Source organism: Arachis hypogaea, chromosome 13 (genome assembly GCF_003086295.3).
Source record: "Arachis hypogaea cultivar Tifrunner chromosome 13, arahy.Tifrunner.gnm2.J5K5, whole genome shotgun sequence".
In the NCBI taxonomy this organism is placed as follows: Eukaryota; Viridiplantae; Streptophyta; class Magnoliopsida; order Fabales; family Fabaceae; genus Arachis; species Arachis hypogaea.
In genome coordinates this window covers 86,219,129-86,238,675 of record NC_092048.1, presented here as the reverse complement: position 1 = coordinate 86,238,675, position 19,547 = coordinate 86,219,129, and the positions used below count along the sequence as shown (strand labels likewise).

General features: G+C 31.5%; 1 protein-coding gene across 1 annotated transcript; it reads right to left on the bottom strand.

Annotated features, from left to right (window-relative positions):
- Positions 1 to 2,351: 2,351 nt before the first annotated feature.
- On the bottom strand, positions 2,352 to 18,525 carry LOC112735088 (xylose isomerase-like). Its single transcript, XM_025784657.3, has 21 exons — positions 18,198 to 18,525; positions 17,711 to 17,877; positions 13,846 to 13,947; positions 13,395 to 13,469; positions 13,165 to 13,294; positions 12,982 to 13,073; positions 12,719 to 12,775; positions 5,204 to 5,277; positions 5,071 to 5,125; positions 4,884 to 4,985; positions 4,622 to 4,673; positions 4,495 to 4,540; positions 4,363 to 4,418; positions 4,161 to 4,212; positions 3,970 to 4,049; positions 3,773 to 3,843; positions 3,628 to 3,668; positions 3,398 to 3,497; positions 3,195 to 3,266; positions 3,028 to 3,105; positions 2,352 to 2,637 (listed from the first exon to the last, which is right to left on the bottom strand). Exons 1-21 carry the CDS (start codon positions 18,523 to 18,525, stop codon positions 2,602 to 2,604), a joined length of 1,866 nt encoding a protein of 621 aa, XP_025640442.1. The 3' UTR covers positions 2,352 to 2,601.
- Positions 18,526 to 19,547: the final 1,022 nt, after the last annotated feature.

The following is a 19,547-nucleotide window of genomic DNA, read 5'->3' as shown; positions in this document are numbered from 1 at the left end:
TGCCCATTATGGACTCACCGTTCATGAGCTATAAACTCGACATAGTCCGTTATAAGCTCATCTCTTCATGAGTCATAAGACAGTCAAATATAACCGACAATGCAACAGTATGAAAGTAGAAATACGTTATCTCCACTCTTGATGAACGACTTTAAATGACAAAAGCATAACGGACCGATGGCCGACCATATATAAAGCAAGGTAAAGTGTTCTTTTTCGGTAGATTTCGAATAAAATAATATACTGACTTAAGTTTCGGAGTGCCTTTGCAGGTACACTCCCCTCCTCTTCATTGCTCATACTTTCACATCACCATAAAAAGGAAAAGCTCGGACTCAAGAGTTGGATACCCAGCCTCTGAGGATATAACTCGGTTAACACCTTGATTTCGCAAGCAAGATCAGTATCCTTTACGCTGTTGGTTTTGTGTAAATGTTACACTTTTATATCTCTGTTTTTGAGCATTATTCCTATATATATATATATATATATATATATATATATATATATATATATATATTATCGTATTAGCCTTAGAACTATTATGGCACTTAGTTATCCTTTACTTTACGGCTAGGGGTAAGGCTTAGGATAATAGGGTGTTACATATTCAAATTCAAATCTAATCTAATCTAAATCCTAACAACCAAATCTTACCTTTTTAGAAAATATGGTTGCTAACTAATTATATAAATCTTGAATCTTGAATTGAATTTAGAGCTTCGTAGGAGTTGAATTGGTACTTAGCGTTGGGCGTCCTTGGTTGGGAGCTGGGCTTGATGTTTGGGCATCCAGCTTGGCTGAAGGGGCGCTGGGCACCACTCGCTGGAGTTGGTGCCCAGTTTGCCTTCTCCTAGGCACAAAGGCACTGGAATGGTTGAGTTGGGGGCTAGGCTTGGGGATAATGCGCTGGGTACCACTTCCTTTCAAATGCACTTGTGTTTTCTTCTAAATTTCATCCTAATTTACTTAATTATACCCTAAAAACACAATCATTTTAACATAACTCCAAACATATAATTAATCATCACAACTTTACTAAAAACACAAGAACATTGATTTAAATATAAGAAAACTAATTAAAAAAAATCTAAAAACAACTAAAGATGCCTAGGCATCACCATGATACATTATGAAATATATGATACATTATGAAATATTTGAACGCATTTCATTCTCACTAAAACCGAAAAACATTTTTAAGTATCTCATTTTTTGTGTAGACAAGATTTGTAAGACAGTGAAAAAAAAGTAATTGTTACAATCTGTGTCTATACCATAAATAATGTATTTATTCTATCTCATTTTTTAACGTCTTACTTCATGGTTCAGAATGCTCAAATGAGTTATGAAATTATTTATGAAGCTTTCAAGACAATGTCTTCTTGATGAACACTTTTACAATAACTCATATGATGACGTATATTTAAAAGTCTATTTAAATGAACAATTCTTTTAGTGAGTTTAATGTATTACAAGAATAGACTTAAGAATGGTACAAAAGAAACTGCCAAAATGGAAATTTGTTATGTCTCCATGAGGAGAATTGTCTCGCCGAATAAGTAGAGACATGGACAAGAGGAGAGGTCCTTACCCAATAGAGATATGCTCCTATGACCTGTAAAATTATAATATAACTCTTGATTCTATTTATATATAAATCTAATATTAAAATTCTAATTATTATTGGTTTTATTAATATAGAATTACAACAATACTACTAAAAAAGCTTGATTGACAATACATGAAAAAGTTTACATGTTTAACATGGTTTGGAATTGAAATGCATGGATGGATTTTTCTTTTGTATTTTGAATTTCATATCTTTTAGTGATTGAATTATAGATTTTTATCTTTTAAGTTAGACCATATTTGATTATATTGTGTTATCTTTTATTTTTTATATTATTAGATATTTGTCTCTCCCACAAAGATTGATAAGTTGGGATCCATGCATGATGGAGATACAAAAGGGATGAAAACAATTTTCTTAATAAAAATATGACGGAGAAGCGTTCGTTTCTACGAAAATCTATTGTAATTTCTAAATAAATCTTAATCAATTTACAGATTTAAAATTATTTTAACCATTAATATAATATTTTGAGAAACATTTAGTATAGAATTAGCTACTATTTTTCTAGAAGTTTTGACTTATATTTATTTTCGTGAATTTTCAAATCTATTAGTCAAATTTTTAATTAAATTTGTATAATAATAAAAAAACATAAAAGTGATTTAAGCATATAAACATGACTTTTAGGGAGAAAAAATTTGGACACTAATAAAGGAGAATCCTCATTATAGATAGATAAAGACATATGATAATAATAGAGGTATAGATATAGATATAAAATAAAATAGATACCTAGTTTACTGAATTATTTTAAGGACTAGGATTCACATGAAGTTACTAACATAGCATCATTCCTGAGTGAAAACTAATAGGTCTTGCCAAGGTTGAAGAATGCATCTTAAACATAACATTTTGTTTCTCTAAAACTACCCACTATGCTGATTGCTAAGCTATTTCTAATTGAAGAACAAACAGAAACAGAATCCATGCCCATTTTAGTCACATCGATAATGCTTTCTACTTTTTTACAATGCAGACTGGAGGATCATCTCAGCTAGCTCCTGCAACATTGAACAAATGTACATTAGAATATATTTTTGAATCGTTGCACATAGAGTTATCATCATTGGTTGAAAATCGCAATGTACTTTGATAAAATTTTATAAATTATTAAGTAACATATTAAACATATTAAACATGAGAATCTAATTAGCTCATTCTTAAAATAAAAATGAATACAACATTGCATGATACAAATGGTGAAAATTTGCTTGCTTCTTGGGAATTATACTTAGAAATGAGTGTTAATTCTGATCTTAAGTTATTAAGATAGGACTATAGATAAAAAAATTATTTTCTTACATTACATTTATTTATTCATTGTGCACATACAACATTTTTACTTGTGTAGAATACTTTTAAATATGAAATATAAGTTTATTTGGATTTACCTGTTTAGCTGAAGCAACCTTGGGTTCTCCCCATTCCTTAACTTTCTTCTCCAAGAAGTCAAAGTCAGCTTTACCAGCCTTTGATAAGGATTTAGTTAAAGATTACTATCAAAAGCATTGAATAGAGAGGATATTAAGAAATTAATAAAGAATATTATATTGCATACCTCTATTTGAGCACCAATTTCAGTGTCAAAACTCTGGTATCTCTTCCGAACAAGCTCAGCTAGAGCACCATCCTTCAAGACAACATATCTAAATGTATTTAGTTTGATTTTCTGGAGATACTAAAAAGAAGCTTTTAAAGGACTCTATTAAATTTGTCTATTATAAGAGAGCCATATATAGCAGAAAGTTAAAAAGAAATCACCTCAACTAACTTAGCAACGTTCTTGAGGCCGCGGGCCATAGTATCCATACCGATGATGTGAGCAATGAATAAGTCTTCAACATCCGTGCTCTCTCTTCGCCTAACATTATAGGGAAGAAATTAAAAAAAATTAAAATATGTACGACATCATCAAAGATTTATATCAAATTAGTTTGTAGCAAGTCAATTTGACAAATATGAATCAATTTAACACACACACACACACTCACAATTTGGCATCAAAGTTGAATCCACCTGGTGCAATTCCACCCTAGCAAATGAAGCATAAATACATGAAATAGTCAGATGATATTACAATTCTGTAACAAAGAAGTACTTCATGATATAGTCTATAAAGCACAGGCACTAGCATACATTTCTGACCACACTGAGCATAATCATTGTTGCTTCTTGAATATCTACAAGAAATTGATCTGTATCCCATCCTACAAAAACAAGCATACGTTCAAATTTCAACTTTATATCATGGAGTTTAACAAAAATGCATGTATCTATCTTTGAGTGCTATATGTGGTACGATATTTTTAAATAAAAATAGAATTAATACATACCAACTTGAGGATCACCAGTGTTTGCATCAATATTACCAAGTAGTCCACTAATCCTTGCAGTTTCAAGCTCATGGTGACAACTTCAACATATACAATAACCACAATTTTAGTTATAAAAATAACAATATATAAGTAAGAATACGATAAATAAACTCAAATGTTGTAATCACAATATAAAATTAGAGATTCACCTATGACCGGATAAGGTGGCATGATTGCACTCAATGTTGAGTTTGAATTCTCCTAGCAAACATCAATAATTATTGATAATATGTATGAAAAATTAGAAAAAAAAAAGTAGAATGTAAGGTATTAGGGAGAACAAGTATAATAATATGAACTTGTCCATATTTATTTGGTTTGGCCATCTTGGATTAACTAATGAAATGTTACCTATAAGTCCATATTTTCGCAAGAAGTTAGATGTGGTTGCAGCATCCCAATCATACCTGGATAAATAGAAGTTTGAATTACGAGAAATATATGTGAAAAATTACTAACTGAATACATAGGTAAGAAGCACACTGATGTTTTGTAGGCTCCTGCGGCTTGGGTTCGATCAACAGAGTCCCTGACATTAAATTATAAAAATGAATTACATAAGAGTACTATCAAAAAATTATATTTCTTATTGGGAATTTTAGTATCTTACCATTGAATCCAATCTTCTTCTTATATGCAACAGCAGCTTCAAAAAACCTAGCCTATATATTGGATGAAAATGATTAAAAAAAGCAAACACCACTAATATATTATTTGAAAAAATTATTGGCATTCTTGATGGAAACATGTGCTTAGAATTTTCCTACAAAGCTTTTCACTCCAAACCTAATTGTATTTTTTACTCTACTATCTTTATACTTCATTTTACAATGCATTTCTTGATTACCAAATTAAATAAGATGATTACGCACCAAATGATTAAGCTCTCGTTCCATATCTGTGTTCAAAAGGGATTGATAACCCTCACGGCCACCCCAGAAAACAAAATTTTCTCCCCCCAAATAATGCGTAGCCTGAAACATATTTGAAATATGAAAAATGGACAATAATTCAAAGCATAATTAACCTTCTTTATATATATATATTATGAAAATATACTTCCATAGCCTTCTTCACTTGTGTAGCAGCATATGCATAGACGCCTAACTCAGAGCTGTAAATTAGTTAATTTTGTGAGACATGCATCCAATTGACATGAGAAAAACATGTGAAAATCTGATGAAATACGTACCTAGTAGCAGCACCATGCATATAACGAGGATGCATAAACAATTGAGCTGTTCCCCATAAAACTTTCTTTTTTCCCTGTATAGTCAATTAAAATAGCAAGGCATTGCGTGATTGTGGTTTTTCTGTCAAACTGTAAAATGTAAGCATATTTAGACCAATTTTTGACAAAAAAAAATTAGATGACCTTGTCCACTAGGTCGGTAAAATAAAGTTTGTATTCGATATCCTTCTAATCATCTTAATTTTAATGATCAATGGTGTACAATTTAATGCTGAAAAACTCTTCATTCTCTATGGTGTAACTTAAAAGTGAGAAAAAATAGAGTAAAACACAAATAAAAAATGGTATGCGTGTACTAAAAAATTGTCACAAAATTAGTCACCATATATTTATGTATAAATATATATATATTTTAATTCATTTTCAATATGTATTTTGTAAAATTTATTCTTATTATTTTTTATATTTTACAAAGACAGGTACTTACCATAATTCTATTGGCCAATTTTGTTGGAGATAAATTCTATTTTGTGAACCCTTATTACTGTCCAAGGGTGCATGATATGAATACAAGGGATGCAAAATTAATTAGTTAATCGACAACAATTTGTGTTATTCTTGTGAAATTTGTATAGGCTATTTAGTGCATATTTCGGAAAATTTTTAACTATCTTTTTGTGTTATTTTTAATATTTAAGAGTTCTTAAGTCATTATAACCACTATTTGCCCTTTGCTTGTAATTTTAATTATTACTGGGACTTTAATACTTAGTGAATTGTGTAGAAGTTACAAGTCATTATTTGTGTAGATCCTATAAGGGGAGTGCTAGGAAAATAATGAAAATTTTGAACCATATGAACAACCACCAATCAAATGAAAATACACTACACCCTAATTTAATGTTACTAATTAAATTTACTCTTTTAACCCTATTAATTCACATTATTTACACATTGTTCAAAAATCTTGTTGGTTGCCTATACTTTTCCAATTTATAAATAGAAGTTTTATGTAACACATACAACAAGTCAACAACTCATAAAATATATATATTTCTTGAGGTTTCTTCCATTGTGAGAGTTTTTCTTTTGTTCTTGTTTAGAGAACAAGTTTCTCATCTTTTCAAGGCAAGTTCTGGGGATCAAAATTAAGACTTCTCACTCACATTCTCTTCTGGTTTTAAGTATGGCATAGTCAATATCTTTCTTTACAACTAAAAACTCAAAAAGAAGCACCTCAGAAAATCAATCGACCATGAACCATTTTCACTAAATCCAATCAAAATTCCATCATATAATTTGCAAGGAATTTGGTCCCATGATATTCATCATTTGGTATCAATGCCACAAGATCTTAATATCACTTGGTATTCAAAATCACTAAATTATCACATAATAGACATTTAAAAAATAAAGTACTCTCTAAACAGATACAAGTAATATTTGATCACTTAGAAAATGTTTAGAATAGTGAATTTGTAAAGCTAAACAAGAACCTTAAGGAGAAGAAATATCAAATTAAGAAAAAAAGATAAAATTTTCTTCTTATTTAGGTTCCATTTCTTGGGAAACTGCCCAAAGATTCAACCAAAAGTTGTGGTGGCACCAACAAAAATTGATCTAATTAGTCCTACAAATTTGGTAGAGATTCTGTAGAGCATGAGAGTAAAGTGATGCAAAGCAAACAAGACAATGAAAAATTGGAATCTCCAAAAGAAAACAATGATTCAAATTGTGGCTTCTAAAGTTCCAAACATACTCACCACAATTGAATTCTACCACACCACAAATGACATTTCATTTAATAAAGTGTATGCGCTTGCATAGAACTTACATTATGAGTTCTTAAATATTTTTTGCTTATTCATTTTCTTTAAGAAAATTACAAACAACAAACTACGTGAATTAGGATAGAATGGATCTTATCAGTAAAAATGTTATGTTGAAGCTTCGCAACATGATCTTGTAGCAAACAAAAGGCAACAAATTTGTAAGTTCAATCTAGGTGTTTGGTTCAATTCACGAAACATGTGATTCGAGGATGAGTCACCTTTTAAGAAGAGGAGTGTGATATGAGCATAAAGGGAGCAAAATTAATTAGTCAATTGAGAATAATTTTTGTTATTCTTGTTAAATTCATATATATTATTTATTGCATATTTCAGAAGACTTTTGGTGCCTTTTATTATAGTTATAGTGTTTAAGAGTTTCTAAGTCATTATAACTCGAGTAAATAGATATTTGGGCACTCGAAAAATTTTTATTTTAACAAAATGAATCCCAAATTTGTAATTTATTGGACAAAATGACATTATCGTCAATAATTGTTAATTTTTTATAGCCCGCTAGGGAGACAAAAGATTATTTGTACAATATGTACAATGGGGATAATAAGTTTCGGATCTAAAGCTTTAATACCATGTCATGATACCACTCATCCCAAAAACTTCAGTTAATAGAAAAAGGTAACACTAATAGTTATATCTTTAATACTACCAAAACCTCCATTGTATATAAAAATTCCATTGACTCCTTATACTTTCCATTTTTTATATAGTTACTAATTTATCCTTTATTATCATCACCCCACCACATCCTCTTTCCTATCTCAATCCATTCTATTTGGATCACCGCTACCCCATCTTCATTTCCTTTTCGGTGCCTTAATCACATTACCATCATTCCATCAATTGATCATCAACTTCCTTTGCTCCTTTCCATCTTTCCTTCCTTCCAATTCTGATTTTGATTATCCACAACCTAATGTAAGTGGGTTCATCCGTAAGTACTCGAAGGATTCCTTCAACTCACACTCAAATCAAAGCCTATCTGCTACAACCTAGGTGAGGCCATCATCGGGATTCACAACCCGACATTCCTGAGGTACATCAATGCCTTCTTCCAAGGCACCAATGAGATTACTGCCATAGAGACCCAAAGCGTGACCATCAACACCAATGGAATGTACTACCTCTACTTTATGTTCTCCGATCTGGAGCTGCAAGGTACCATAATCTCGGGTAGAACCGTGTGACAGAATCGTAACCGTTATTTGCTAGGCAAGATGGTCCCTCTGATGCGATTCTATGGGTTAATGTCACATTGGGGTGATGGTTGATTTATGGGTTGTAATTGTTCATAAAGGTGGGTGTATAGTGATGGTGAAAATGGCAGTGCGGTAAAAATAGAGGTGTTGATGATAATGGAGGAGAACTAATGAAATTGTTGGAGAGAGGAGAGAGTATGAAAATATATTTGTAATTTCATAAAGAAAATGAGAGTAGTTTTTAGTAATTTAAAAAAAAAATGAGTGTTAGGGACAGTAATTTTTATATTTTGTAATCATCAATTAATTATTAATAATATTTTTAATGGTATGAGATTACATCTAATAGTGGAAGATCACTCATTTTTTCTTTTAATGGTTAATTGTTGGCCACAAAACACAAAAATTGCTGCCCTTAGACTTTCTAAAAAAAATTAACGATTAATTGGACAAATCAACTATAAACTTAATATTTAGGTCGCTTTGTTAAACGGAGAATATATTGGGGATTTATTTTGTCAAAAAAAAATATTAGGATTTATTTTGTCATTATCAGAATTTTTTGAGTGTCAAAATGGTTATTTACTCTTATAACTGTTAATTGTATTTTGATTTGGTTTTTCACATTACTAACAACTTGAAAACTTATTTAAAAATGTTTGTATTATATCTTTTGATTTTTTTTTTTTTTTGTCATTGACTTGTGTTTGTTAGGCTTGCTAGGGGGTGGCTTTTTCTATGCACTAGTTATGTCCTAAATTGGGTCGTGGCAGTGAGTAGATTGAGCCCATGTATTCCGATGTTCTAGTTTATGCAAGTCTACTTCTTTGGGATCAACTCTATTCAGTATTCACGTATATATGATTTGCATGATCATTCTTTTTCTTTTTCATTTTGAATCGTATTTTTAATCAAGAGTATTTTTTATGATTTGAGCTACACTGTGAAGAACATTTTGAAAGACTTCCACATATAACAATGGAGGCTTTTCGTAGTAGTCAGTAGAGGTGTACACAAATATTTCATATTTTTCATTTTAAACCTAACCAAATTAATATTTTTTAGTGTTGAAATGTTGAAGTAAACTAATTTAGCTACACTAGAGTAGCAATATATTAAAAGTAGGAACCGGATTCGATGGTCCCAAAACGTTTAGACTATTTTTTTTGATTGAATTGTGTACTGCGTTATATATTACGTCATTCTAAATTTTCGTGCTCATGTTTATAAATTATTTTATTATTCGTCTATCTTATCTTTAAAATTCTATCTTCAATTTTTAAGTTTTTATCTTCAATCTTATCTTAAATCAAAATGTTGAGCGTTTATTATAGTGGAACTCACAATGACAAAAAAATATAAACTATATAGATTCTTTTAGTATAATAATTCAATAATATATTTTAAGTCCACGCTTTTAAATATTGCTAGTTAATTAATAATAAAAAATAATAAATTTTATTTACTTTCTAGTATTCTTCAATGTATGTGAATTACTAAAGATAAAAAAATATAATTTTTTTCATTACACAATCAATTTCATGAATAAAGAATTAAAACGAAGAATTGCAACATTAGAGATTTTATTCACTAACCTCAATTTTTTAATCAAAACAATTGATTGTTTTCTGAACACTACAATGAAGAAATTGATTGGATCTTTGTCGATTGCTGCAACTGTGATTATCGCATAATCAATGACAAGTATTGGATATTAAAGAGATGGATAAACAATGTAGAAAAATTGGATATTAAGTAGATGGATAAACGATGAACAAAAACAATGAAAAAATTGATAATCAAATAGATTGATAAACGATTCCAATTGTAGGATTGAGTAATTAATGATAGATTATTCACCAATTTGTAATCTTAATATTAAAGAAAAGATAAGATTAGAATATCTAAATCAAAATAAAAACTTAAAAATTGAAGATAGAATTTTAAAGATAAGATAGATGAATAATAAAATAATTATTTATAAACACGAGCAGAAAAATTTAGAAAGACGTAATATATAACGCATTGCACAATTCAATCAATTGGATGACACAACCAATCAATTGAATTGTGAAAATCCATATTGCTTTAAAGACATAAATCAATTGGGTAACACAACCAATCGATTGAATTATGAAAACCCATATTGCTTTGATGGCTTCAATAGATTAGGTAACACGAACAATCGATTGAATTAGAAAAAACCCACATACCTTGCAAAATTCAATCAATTGTGTAGCAATTTCAATTGATTGAATTTTGGGAAACCCAGAAATTCAATCGATTGTGTTGTATGTCGAATCGATTAAATTTCCAAGAAACACGATTTCACAAGCGTTTACTGATGTAACGAATCAAGGATAAAATTCTGATTGATTAGAATTGTCAAAATATTTATTATGATTAATGGAAGATCTAATTTGTTATTATTTTTATTTTTTATTATTAATAAACATGATAGATGAATGATAAAATAATAATTTATAAAATAAAAAATAAATTTTATAATTAAATATTATATAAAGAATAATTTATAATTAAAATTAAATAAAGACTATTTAACAGTTAAAATAACTTAAAAAATATATTTTATTATGAAAATACTTAATACTCCTAATATTTTAGGACTATTGAATTCTGTGTCTTAAAAGTAGATATAGAACGGACAATATCATAAACTAGATCAAAATCAAATAGACAAAACAAGTTAAAAGAATTGGAAGTTAATAAAAAACTTGGAATGAAGAATGAGGAGCAAGAAATTTTTTTTCCCTTTGAAGCAAGAAGGAAGTCAATAATGGCTATTATAGGAATGCTATGATGTGTTAAACCTGGATTTTTATTTTATTTTATGGAAATGGGTCATGGGTCGTTAATAACTATGCTAGGGGCTAAAATTTAGAAACACACATATACACACAAAACAAGCCCAGTTTAATTGCAGCCTGTTATCTTTCTTATTTGTTTTTTTAAAAAAAGTGAACTCTCTTGTTTATTGTAATTATAAAACCAAACTAATATTTAATTAACGAAGATATTATTATTATTATTATTATTATTATTATTATTATTATTATTATTATTATTATTATTATTATTATTATTATTATTATTATTATTATTATACCAATTGATTTTTTTTGAAATTTTGATTAAAACTCTCAACTTCTTAACCACTAGTTCTAGTGTTCTACTAATTCTATAACTAATTTGGTTTTTAGAAATTGGTTAAATTATTTTGTTAGTCACTATATTTTCACTAAATTTATAAGTAAGTATCTATTGTTTAAAAATTTTTAATTAAATTCTTATACTATTTTAAATTTCGCAATTAAATTTTTGTAATGTAAAAAATATTTGAATTAATAGAATATTTCTCCTTAAATTAAAGATATTATACTTAAGGGTTAAATCTCTATACTTGAACATATTTTTATTTTCAGAATTTTTTGTTAACTCTAACATTTTAAGTTTGACAAGGATCTAATTACAAAATTTAAAATATTATTGAGACTCAATTCAAAGCTTTTAAATTAATAGAAATTTAATTACAAATTTAATAAAACTACATAATAATATAACCTATACTTTGGTTTACTTCAAACCCATAATTAAAACCCAATTCATAACAAGTATCATATGGAATTGAAGATGAATACAACAGTAGTAGCTTGATTAATGATGCAAAAGCTATACGAAGTGATTAAGGCCAATTTTGTTTGATTATGAACTGGTGCGGGAAAAGAGCTCTGAATATGGAACTGTGAAAGGATGCAAGAGAAATTTGAGCAAGGAGAGGTATGAAAATAAAAGGAAATCTAAAGAATGATGAGGAACTGGGAATTAGTGGGAATGTAAAGGCCAAAATTGTAACATGCAGTAAGAGTATAAACTTCTATTTTTTAGAACATTTCATGTCTTGCTAGAATGGCTCCTTATGCTTTTGCACATTCTAATTAACTACCAAACATAAGAAATAGTTTTAAAATAATAGTTTTATGTTATCTAAATAATATAAGGTGATATTAAATTTATAAATGAGATTTTATTCTTATTTTCGGTCTTATGTGAATACTTCTATTTGATAAATATGCGCTGTCATGTTTGATGTTTCCAACAATACTTTTGTTCTTTAAAATTTATATATGATACTTAGATGTTATATGTGTAAAGCGTTATCGTGCATGAATATTGACTTTGAATTTTATATTTTGATAATTGACTTTCATTCAAATAATTATCTATTTAATTATTTTATCTTTTGGTGCGCTATTTAATTATTTTATTATTTGCATGCAAGTGTTTAATAAGAGTAGTAAATATAATAAAAAAATCACACTATTATTCACAAAGTCCCATTTTATATAGTATGCATTAAAAGAGAGAGTCCAGGTGATATTCTTACTAATAGTGAATGATGACTTAAACATAGCCTATTACTAATAAGGACACCATTCATCTAAAATTACCTGAGTCTGGAGCTCCTTGGCAAGGGCAACCACTTCATCCAAGTTTGCATTAGCTTCCTGTGATAATCACAGGTTTAATATGGCTTACAACGCACATGTAATGCTTAATACATATATAGTAGGCTATTAACCGCGTGCATCAAAATTTTATATATATAATGGATGAGGTCATGAGGACATTTATATTTCATTGCCTCTCATTATTTATTATCATATATTAATCTATTAATTAAATACGGCTTCCATAAAATAAAAAAACTCACCTCCAGAGATTCTCCATCAGGGGCAATATCCCGATCGTGGAAGCACCACAGATCAATTCCAAGTTTGTTTATAAACTCAAAGTTAGCTCGCACTGTATTAACGATAGAAGATTATCTCGTGCTAAATAGAAATCTATCATTACAACTATCACACTATAAAGATTTATTTATAGGTTATCATACTTCTTCTTTTAGCCATTTTAACAGAATTGGTACCATCTTCCCACGGCCAGTGCTTGGTAGGTGCACCAAACGGGTCTGCACCTGTTCCACGAAATGTATGCCAAAATGCAACACTAAATCTGAACCAGTCCTGCAGTTACAGAACGAATCACACTTATAAGCGAATAGAATATTAATGAAAACATAAAAAAATATAGACTAACATGGCACAAGTCTTGGAATAAACCAACCTTCATCTTTTTTCCAAGAATTTCTTCCTCTGCGTTATACCATTTAAATGAAAGTGGGTTCTTGCTAGAGGGACCCTGAAAACTTAATATATGCATTGATAAATATATATATGCTAAATAATTATGACATCCAAAATAAACTTAAAGAAACAAGATTCATGATTATTTATTTTTATCGCATAAACAATATTTCACTTCTAAAATAAAACAGGATAGGATAACGAAAATGTTTGGTAACTAAAGAAAATCAGCCAAAAACAGCTATAATTTGTCTTATTTAATATTCATTAATTGTTGCGATAATTAATTAATGCTAAATAAGACAAATTCTGGCTATTTTTTTTTGTCTACCTAACATTAACTAGTTTTGTACAGAAAATCTTTTATTTTGAGAGAAAAAAATGATTAAGAAATTAAATAAAAACCAGGAATCGACCTGTAATATGTCTACCTCATATTTAATTTTGTTAATGGCAGGAAAGAATTCTCCCTCCCACTCTGAATCGTCACATTTATTGGCATTTTCAGCAGGACATGTTTGAGATTGACCGATCTAATTTCAATAAAACAACATGATCAATTTCCATATGTCATGTTACGGATATAATGTCAATGATAAAAAAGGAAAAAGATAATTTTTTCTACCACTACACAAGTGAAGGCTTGTAAGCAAAGAAGGAGCAAAAATGTTCCCCAAGTTTTCATTTTGATCGATTTGAAGCAAACAACTAAGACAAAGATCCCAAATTAACACCAATAATATACAGCAAAACCATAAAAAAACATTAGGGTCAGGAATTATAGGATGCTTAGAGGAAGAAGAGAGAGAGTAGCGTACGGATCGCAAATTCTTCGGATCCTAATAGAAGCAAACAAGCTTATTATTATTTGTTTGGGCTCCATTCAATTAAATAGATAAAAAAATCTTTTTTTTAATGAAAAAAGGATTTTTTATTTTTTAGTGTGCTTGACAAATTTTTAATAGTAAAAGTAATGACGAACCTAGAAAAATTTAGGAATGGGACAAAAATAAAATAAAATTTAGGTATAGATATTTTCTTTTTGACTTCCCAGAATACCCAACAAGTTAAGGACTAATCTGTCGTAAATTTGAGTTTCATTTAAAAGTCTGCAATTGGACGGCAACGAGTTGCTACACATACATGACAGAATTTGAATCTCAATACTTACTTAAACGGACAACTAAGCTGATCACTTGATCAATTCAAATTGATTTAGATATATTTAAAATTTTAAATTAGAACTATCTATACATATTGATAAGAACTAGAAATATACAAACAATCACTTATTAAGTTTTTATAGTATTTAAAATAATAAAAATATAATTTTACACACACAATATAATATTTTGAAGATTGTGGTAGGTTTAGAGAAGGGGGGTTGAATCTATGCCTTCCTTTTAAGTTGCTGTTATTACCCTTTTAAAACTGACTTTCAATTCAGGTTCTATTTGAACTTAGCAGCGGAAATTTATGAGACAATTTATTTTTGTCTCATGAATATCAGAAAACAGAACTCAGCAGAGAAGAGAAAAGCTAACACCAGCATGTATCCTGGTTCGGTTGCCTTGTGCTATGCAACCTACATCCAGTCTCCTCCACAACTATGGAAGAATTTCACTATAGTTAACAGTATTATATACACCAATTTCACAGAATTGACCCAATCCTTTCACTCTCAAGTTCTAACCTAACTTGACATTGGCTATGCTAATACCTAACTAATCACTCTTAGTGCTAACCCAACTAAGAAAGAGATACCTTACAGGTACAAGATACAAGACATAAACATACCTAAAGAAATTAGAAAATAACTCTAGGCTTTTCTCTCAAGTGTATCTCTCAACCTTTTTCCACTCATGGCTTTTTCTTAAGCTTTCTCACAATGTCTTTTCTCTCAAGAAATTACAGAAAGATAAACTTAGAAAAGTACATTACAATCAGTAAAACATGAAGGAGATTGACTTCATCGACAGCCTCTTTGCTATGTGCAAAACCAGATTCGCAAACCTCCGATACAGTTCTTCAATATTGGCCGAATGCTTCTTTGAAAGAAAGCATTATCCAAGTAGAGGAACTTCTTTGCAGAACACTATTCTCAAACTCTGGTTTTCTCTCCTTAGTTTCTGAATGAACAGAAAACCTCTTTTATCTCCTTGCATGTTGCTGGGTTCTTCTTCCAAGGTCAACACCTTGAGCCTTGAGCTTCACCAACCCACAAAATCACTTTTTCTCATTAAACCTTAGAGTAGAAACTTTACTTCTGACTTCTTCATCTTGACCGAAAGCCATAAAACAGCAACCATAGAAATCTTCCAATGGTCAACTTGATCTGAGCCCTTGAAAATCAACTTGGTCCCCAAGTCTTGTTTAAGACCGTAGATACACAGCAGAGAAGAACAGAAATCCTCTTTCCCTTGTATCCCATTTCGAATAGAGCAGAGAGTTGGAAAGAAGAGATGAAACCGAGTTGCATGTATGAGGAAGTGATTTACCTATAACCTAAGCTTGATTTGGTTTGGATTTTCTGATTTAGATTTCTGTGTTTCAAGCTTAATCCTTCTCTCTCTTGCTTCTTTGGTGACTAGCTTGGTGAAGAAGCTCTCTCTCTTTCTCTTTCTTACTTTTCTGAAGTTCTGATTTGACTTGGTCAGAGAGGAGAGGAACGTTGCACATTGAAAGAGTGAAGACTTCAATCTTACAAGAGAAGCTTTGTGGGATGGATACAGGCTTGGATTGGATTTCCATTAAGCAACCCGTTTTGATTTTTTAGGCTTCCTAGTTTGCTTTTCCTTGGGCTTTTAATTTTACTTTCAGCCCACCATCCTTGATGATTGCGTTTTATTCCATTTGGGCTATGGAATTTTGGCCTGCAACAATAAACAATTAGTAATAAGTACATATGATTAATCAACAATAATTATTTATTTTGCCCAAAAATAATGTTTGTCATCACTAATTAATTTAGTTAATTTTTTAACTCAACAATCTCTCCCTTGATGACAAACATGATTTAAGAAATATTCAAAAGGGACTGAGTTTGAGTAAGATTTAGAAACTCCCTTTGAATGATGTTGCTTGCTGATGTGTTGCTCCCCCTTTTCTTTTCAACAGTAGCTCCCTCTGAATTTATGCTCTTTCCTTTTTGTTCCTGTTTACATTAAGCTTAAAAAGAGCTATTTAAGATGTAACTTGACTAGGGGATTCTATATAACCAGCAACACAGATTCAGCCCAGTATTTTTTATCATGACAGCAGCAAAAGCATATTATAAAACAAAAGCAATTTGCAAAACAAAGTTCAGTTCTAATAAAAAAAATCAGCTGCAGTATAAGTCAATTAAAATCAGCTAACTATTACTCCCCCTTTTGTCATCAAGGGCAGACAATAACCAAGATCAACAAAAATATCACTATAAATCCTGCAAGAAAATGTTAGAACACAGTCCAAAGGTGTAACCAAACTAAGAGAAGTACAGTAGTATTTAGAGTTATTACAGTCATCTAAGATAAAACAGTTCAATAGTAGCAAAAGGAACAGAATTCATGAGACAAAAAGAAAGCAGTAGCAGCAATCTTCATGAGACAAATCCTAGGCATCAGAACCATTCCCCTCTGAAGCAGCTTCCTCTTCAACATCAGTGGCAATGTCTTCATCATTTTGAAGGTTATCAATGAAGGTCATGAGCACAGTCACCCTATCCCTTGATTTCTTCAGGAAGTTCTCATGCTTTCTAGCTAGCTTCCTTTGTTCCTTGCTCATGGCAATCATGTGATTTGATTAGAAAACAAACTCTTGAGCGACATCCTTGACCACATTCAGCAGAGCTGATTTCTTCCCAGTGGAAATGGAAGTACCCTCGGTGGTAGGAGGAAGAGAGTCATCAGGAATGAACTCTTCATCATCATCATCTAGAACCACTTTCTCAGATCGAGTTGGTCCTTTTTGCTGTTTCACTAAACCACCCCCTTTTAGGTATGAATGTCTGTTTTCGTAATCCTCATTTGACAGGTCAACACCAAAATTTTCAAATATGCAAGTTAAAAACATGCCATAAGGTAGTGCTTTATCTTTTACACTTTGAACAGAATCAAACATGTATCTAGCCATCAAGTAGGCAAAAGAGATTTCTGTTTTAGTGATTAGGGTATACAAAACAAGTGTGTCAGTGTAAGAAACCCTTTGATATGAACCACTTTGAGGAATCAAGATGTGGTTGACAATACGGTGCAACTGAGCACGTTCATATCCTAGGACTTTGTGAGTGGGTGTGATGCCTTCAATTAAGGAAACATGTTCACAAATGTGAGCCAAAGCATCATGGTAAGAGATACCAACACCTTCATCCCATTTCACAGATGTATAAGCATACAGCCCAACATCAGTGTACTTCAAGGAATCACTGATAGTTTCATTATTCAAGATAATGTCTCTGCCCTTAACATAAAAATGCACACTTCCTTCATGGTAAGTCATGTTTGCATAAAATTCTTTGACTAACTGAGGATATACAGGTTTTTTGATTTTGAAAAGGTGATTCCAGTCTAAAAACTCCAAATTTTCAACAAAAGAAAAACCTTTCTTTTTCAAATCAGGTAAATCAGCAAGAAAAGATGGACATAGAGTACGAACTGAATAACTCCCTCATAAAAATCATGATTCATGGCAGATTTGAAACGATGGGGGTTATAGTCTGAGTGAGATGTCATGAAGTGTGATTTGTGAGCAAAAGGATCGATGTCTGGTTCTCTAACAGATTTGAGAGGCCGATGAGGGTTACCGCTTTGTGAGCACACAGGAACAGACATTGACTTAGGTTTTGCTGTCTCAGGAACAGGTTCTTCAACAGCAGGACGCTTACCCTTGGATGAGCCAGGTTTCAAAGAGCTTGGTTTGGAGGGTGTCGTCTTTGGTGGTGGCGTCGGCTTAGCAGAGGCAGGGTATCTTGGAGTGTTTTTGGTCTGAGCCATGGGGTCACAGCGAGGAGGAGAGGTAGGAGGAGAAGAAGATGGGGTAAATGTCCGGTCTTGGGAGCGAGTGGAAGGCTTTGTGGGAAGCTTGTAAACTTTTTTACGAGGAGGCCTTTTAGCAATGGTTTTCTTCCTCATTTGGTTAGTTTCAGTCTTTTGAGGGAAGAGAAGCAGTAAAGTGAGTGGGAAGAAACCGAAGAGTGTGAGGAGAAGTTATGGAGGGAAGAGAGAGTGTGTTGGTAACTGTTCCGAGGGTTACCTGAAACTGTAGGTCGATCTCGGAGGAGATCTTCTATGCTGGTCGGAATCGATGTGTCCGGTTGGTGAATGGTGACCGGAGCTGGTGCGTCCGTCTTGTTTGGACTTGAACGTGCTGCTGATCCTCCGTTACCGAAGGGTGGGGGGTACCTGCAAGAGACTCCGATGCTTAAGTTAGCATGGGTATTAAACAGGTGTTATGTAGAATCAGAGTATGAGTTATACCTGGGTGCTCCAGTGTATTTATAATGGTGAGATGTGACCTTTTTAGATAAGATAAGTTAGTTATCTTATCTTATCTTTATCTTTGAGTTGAGGTCAGTGTATCTTCAACAAAACCGCCTTCATCTCTATAGACTTAGGCCGCCTTAGGATTCGGGTCGTGCTCCTCTATTTGGGCCCTTAATCTGGGCTCTCCTGTTGATTTGGCCGAGCTCTTTGAAAAGAGGTCGGATAGTCTGACCTGAAGAGGCTGGTCGCTCTATCTCGAATCATCCTAGGTCGGATAGCTCGACCCAGGGTATGAACAGTGCCCCTGCTTGAGCTCGATCTTCTTTTTGAGGTCGAGTCCTTGACTTCAGTCCTTCTTAAAGTCGAACTCAAGCATTTGTCGATTCCTTTTTTTTTTTGTAGAGTCTTTTTTGAATGTAGAACGTTTTCCTCTAAAAGCGCCCGCTTTTGTATTAGCACTTTTTTGGGAACGCAAGCGGTTTTAATATCCGCATTTAATTGGCATTAATTTGCCCTTCATTCTCTCTTGGCTTTTATTTTGAATTTCGCGATCAAAAACGGTTTCTCTTCTTCATTTCTTCTTCGTAACTTCTCTGTTTACTCTCTCGTTTTCTTTTTCTGCTCTCTGTTTTTCGCTTTCTGCTTTCTTGTGTTTGCGGCGTCGCTTGGCG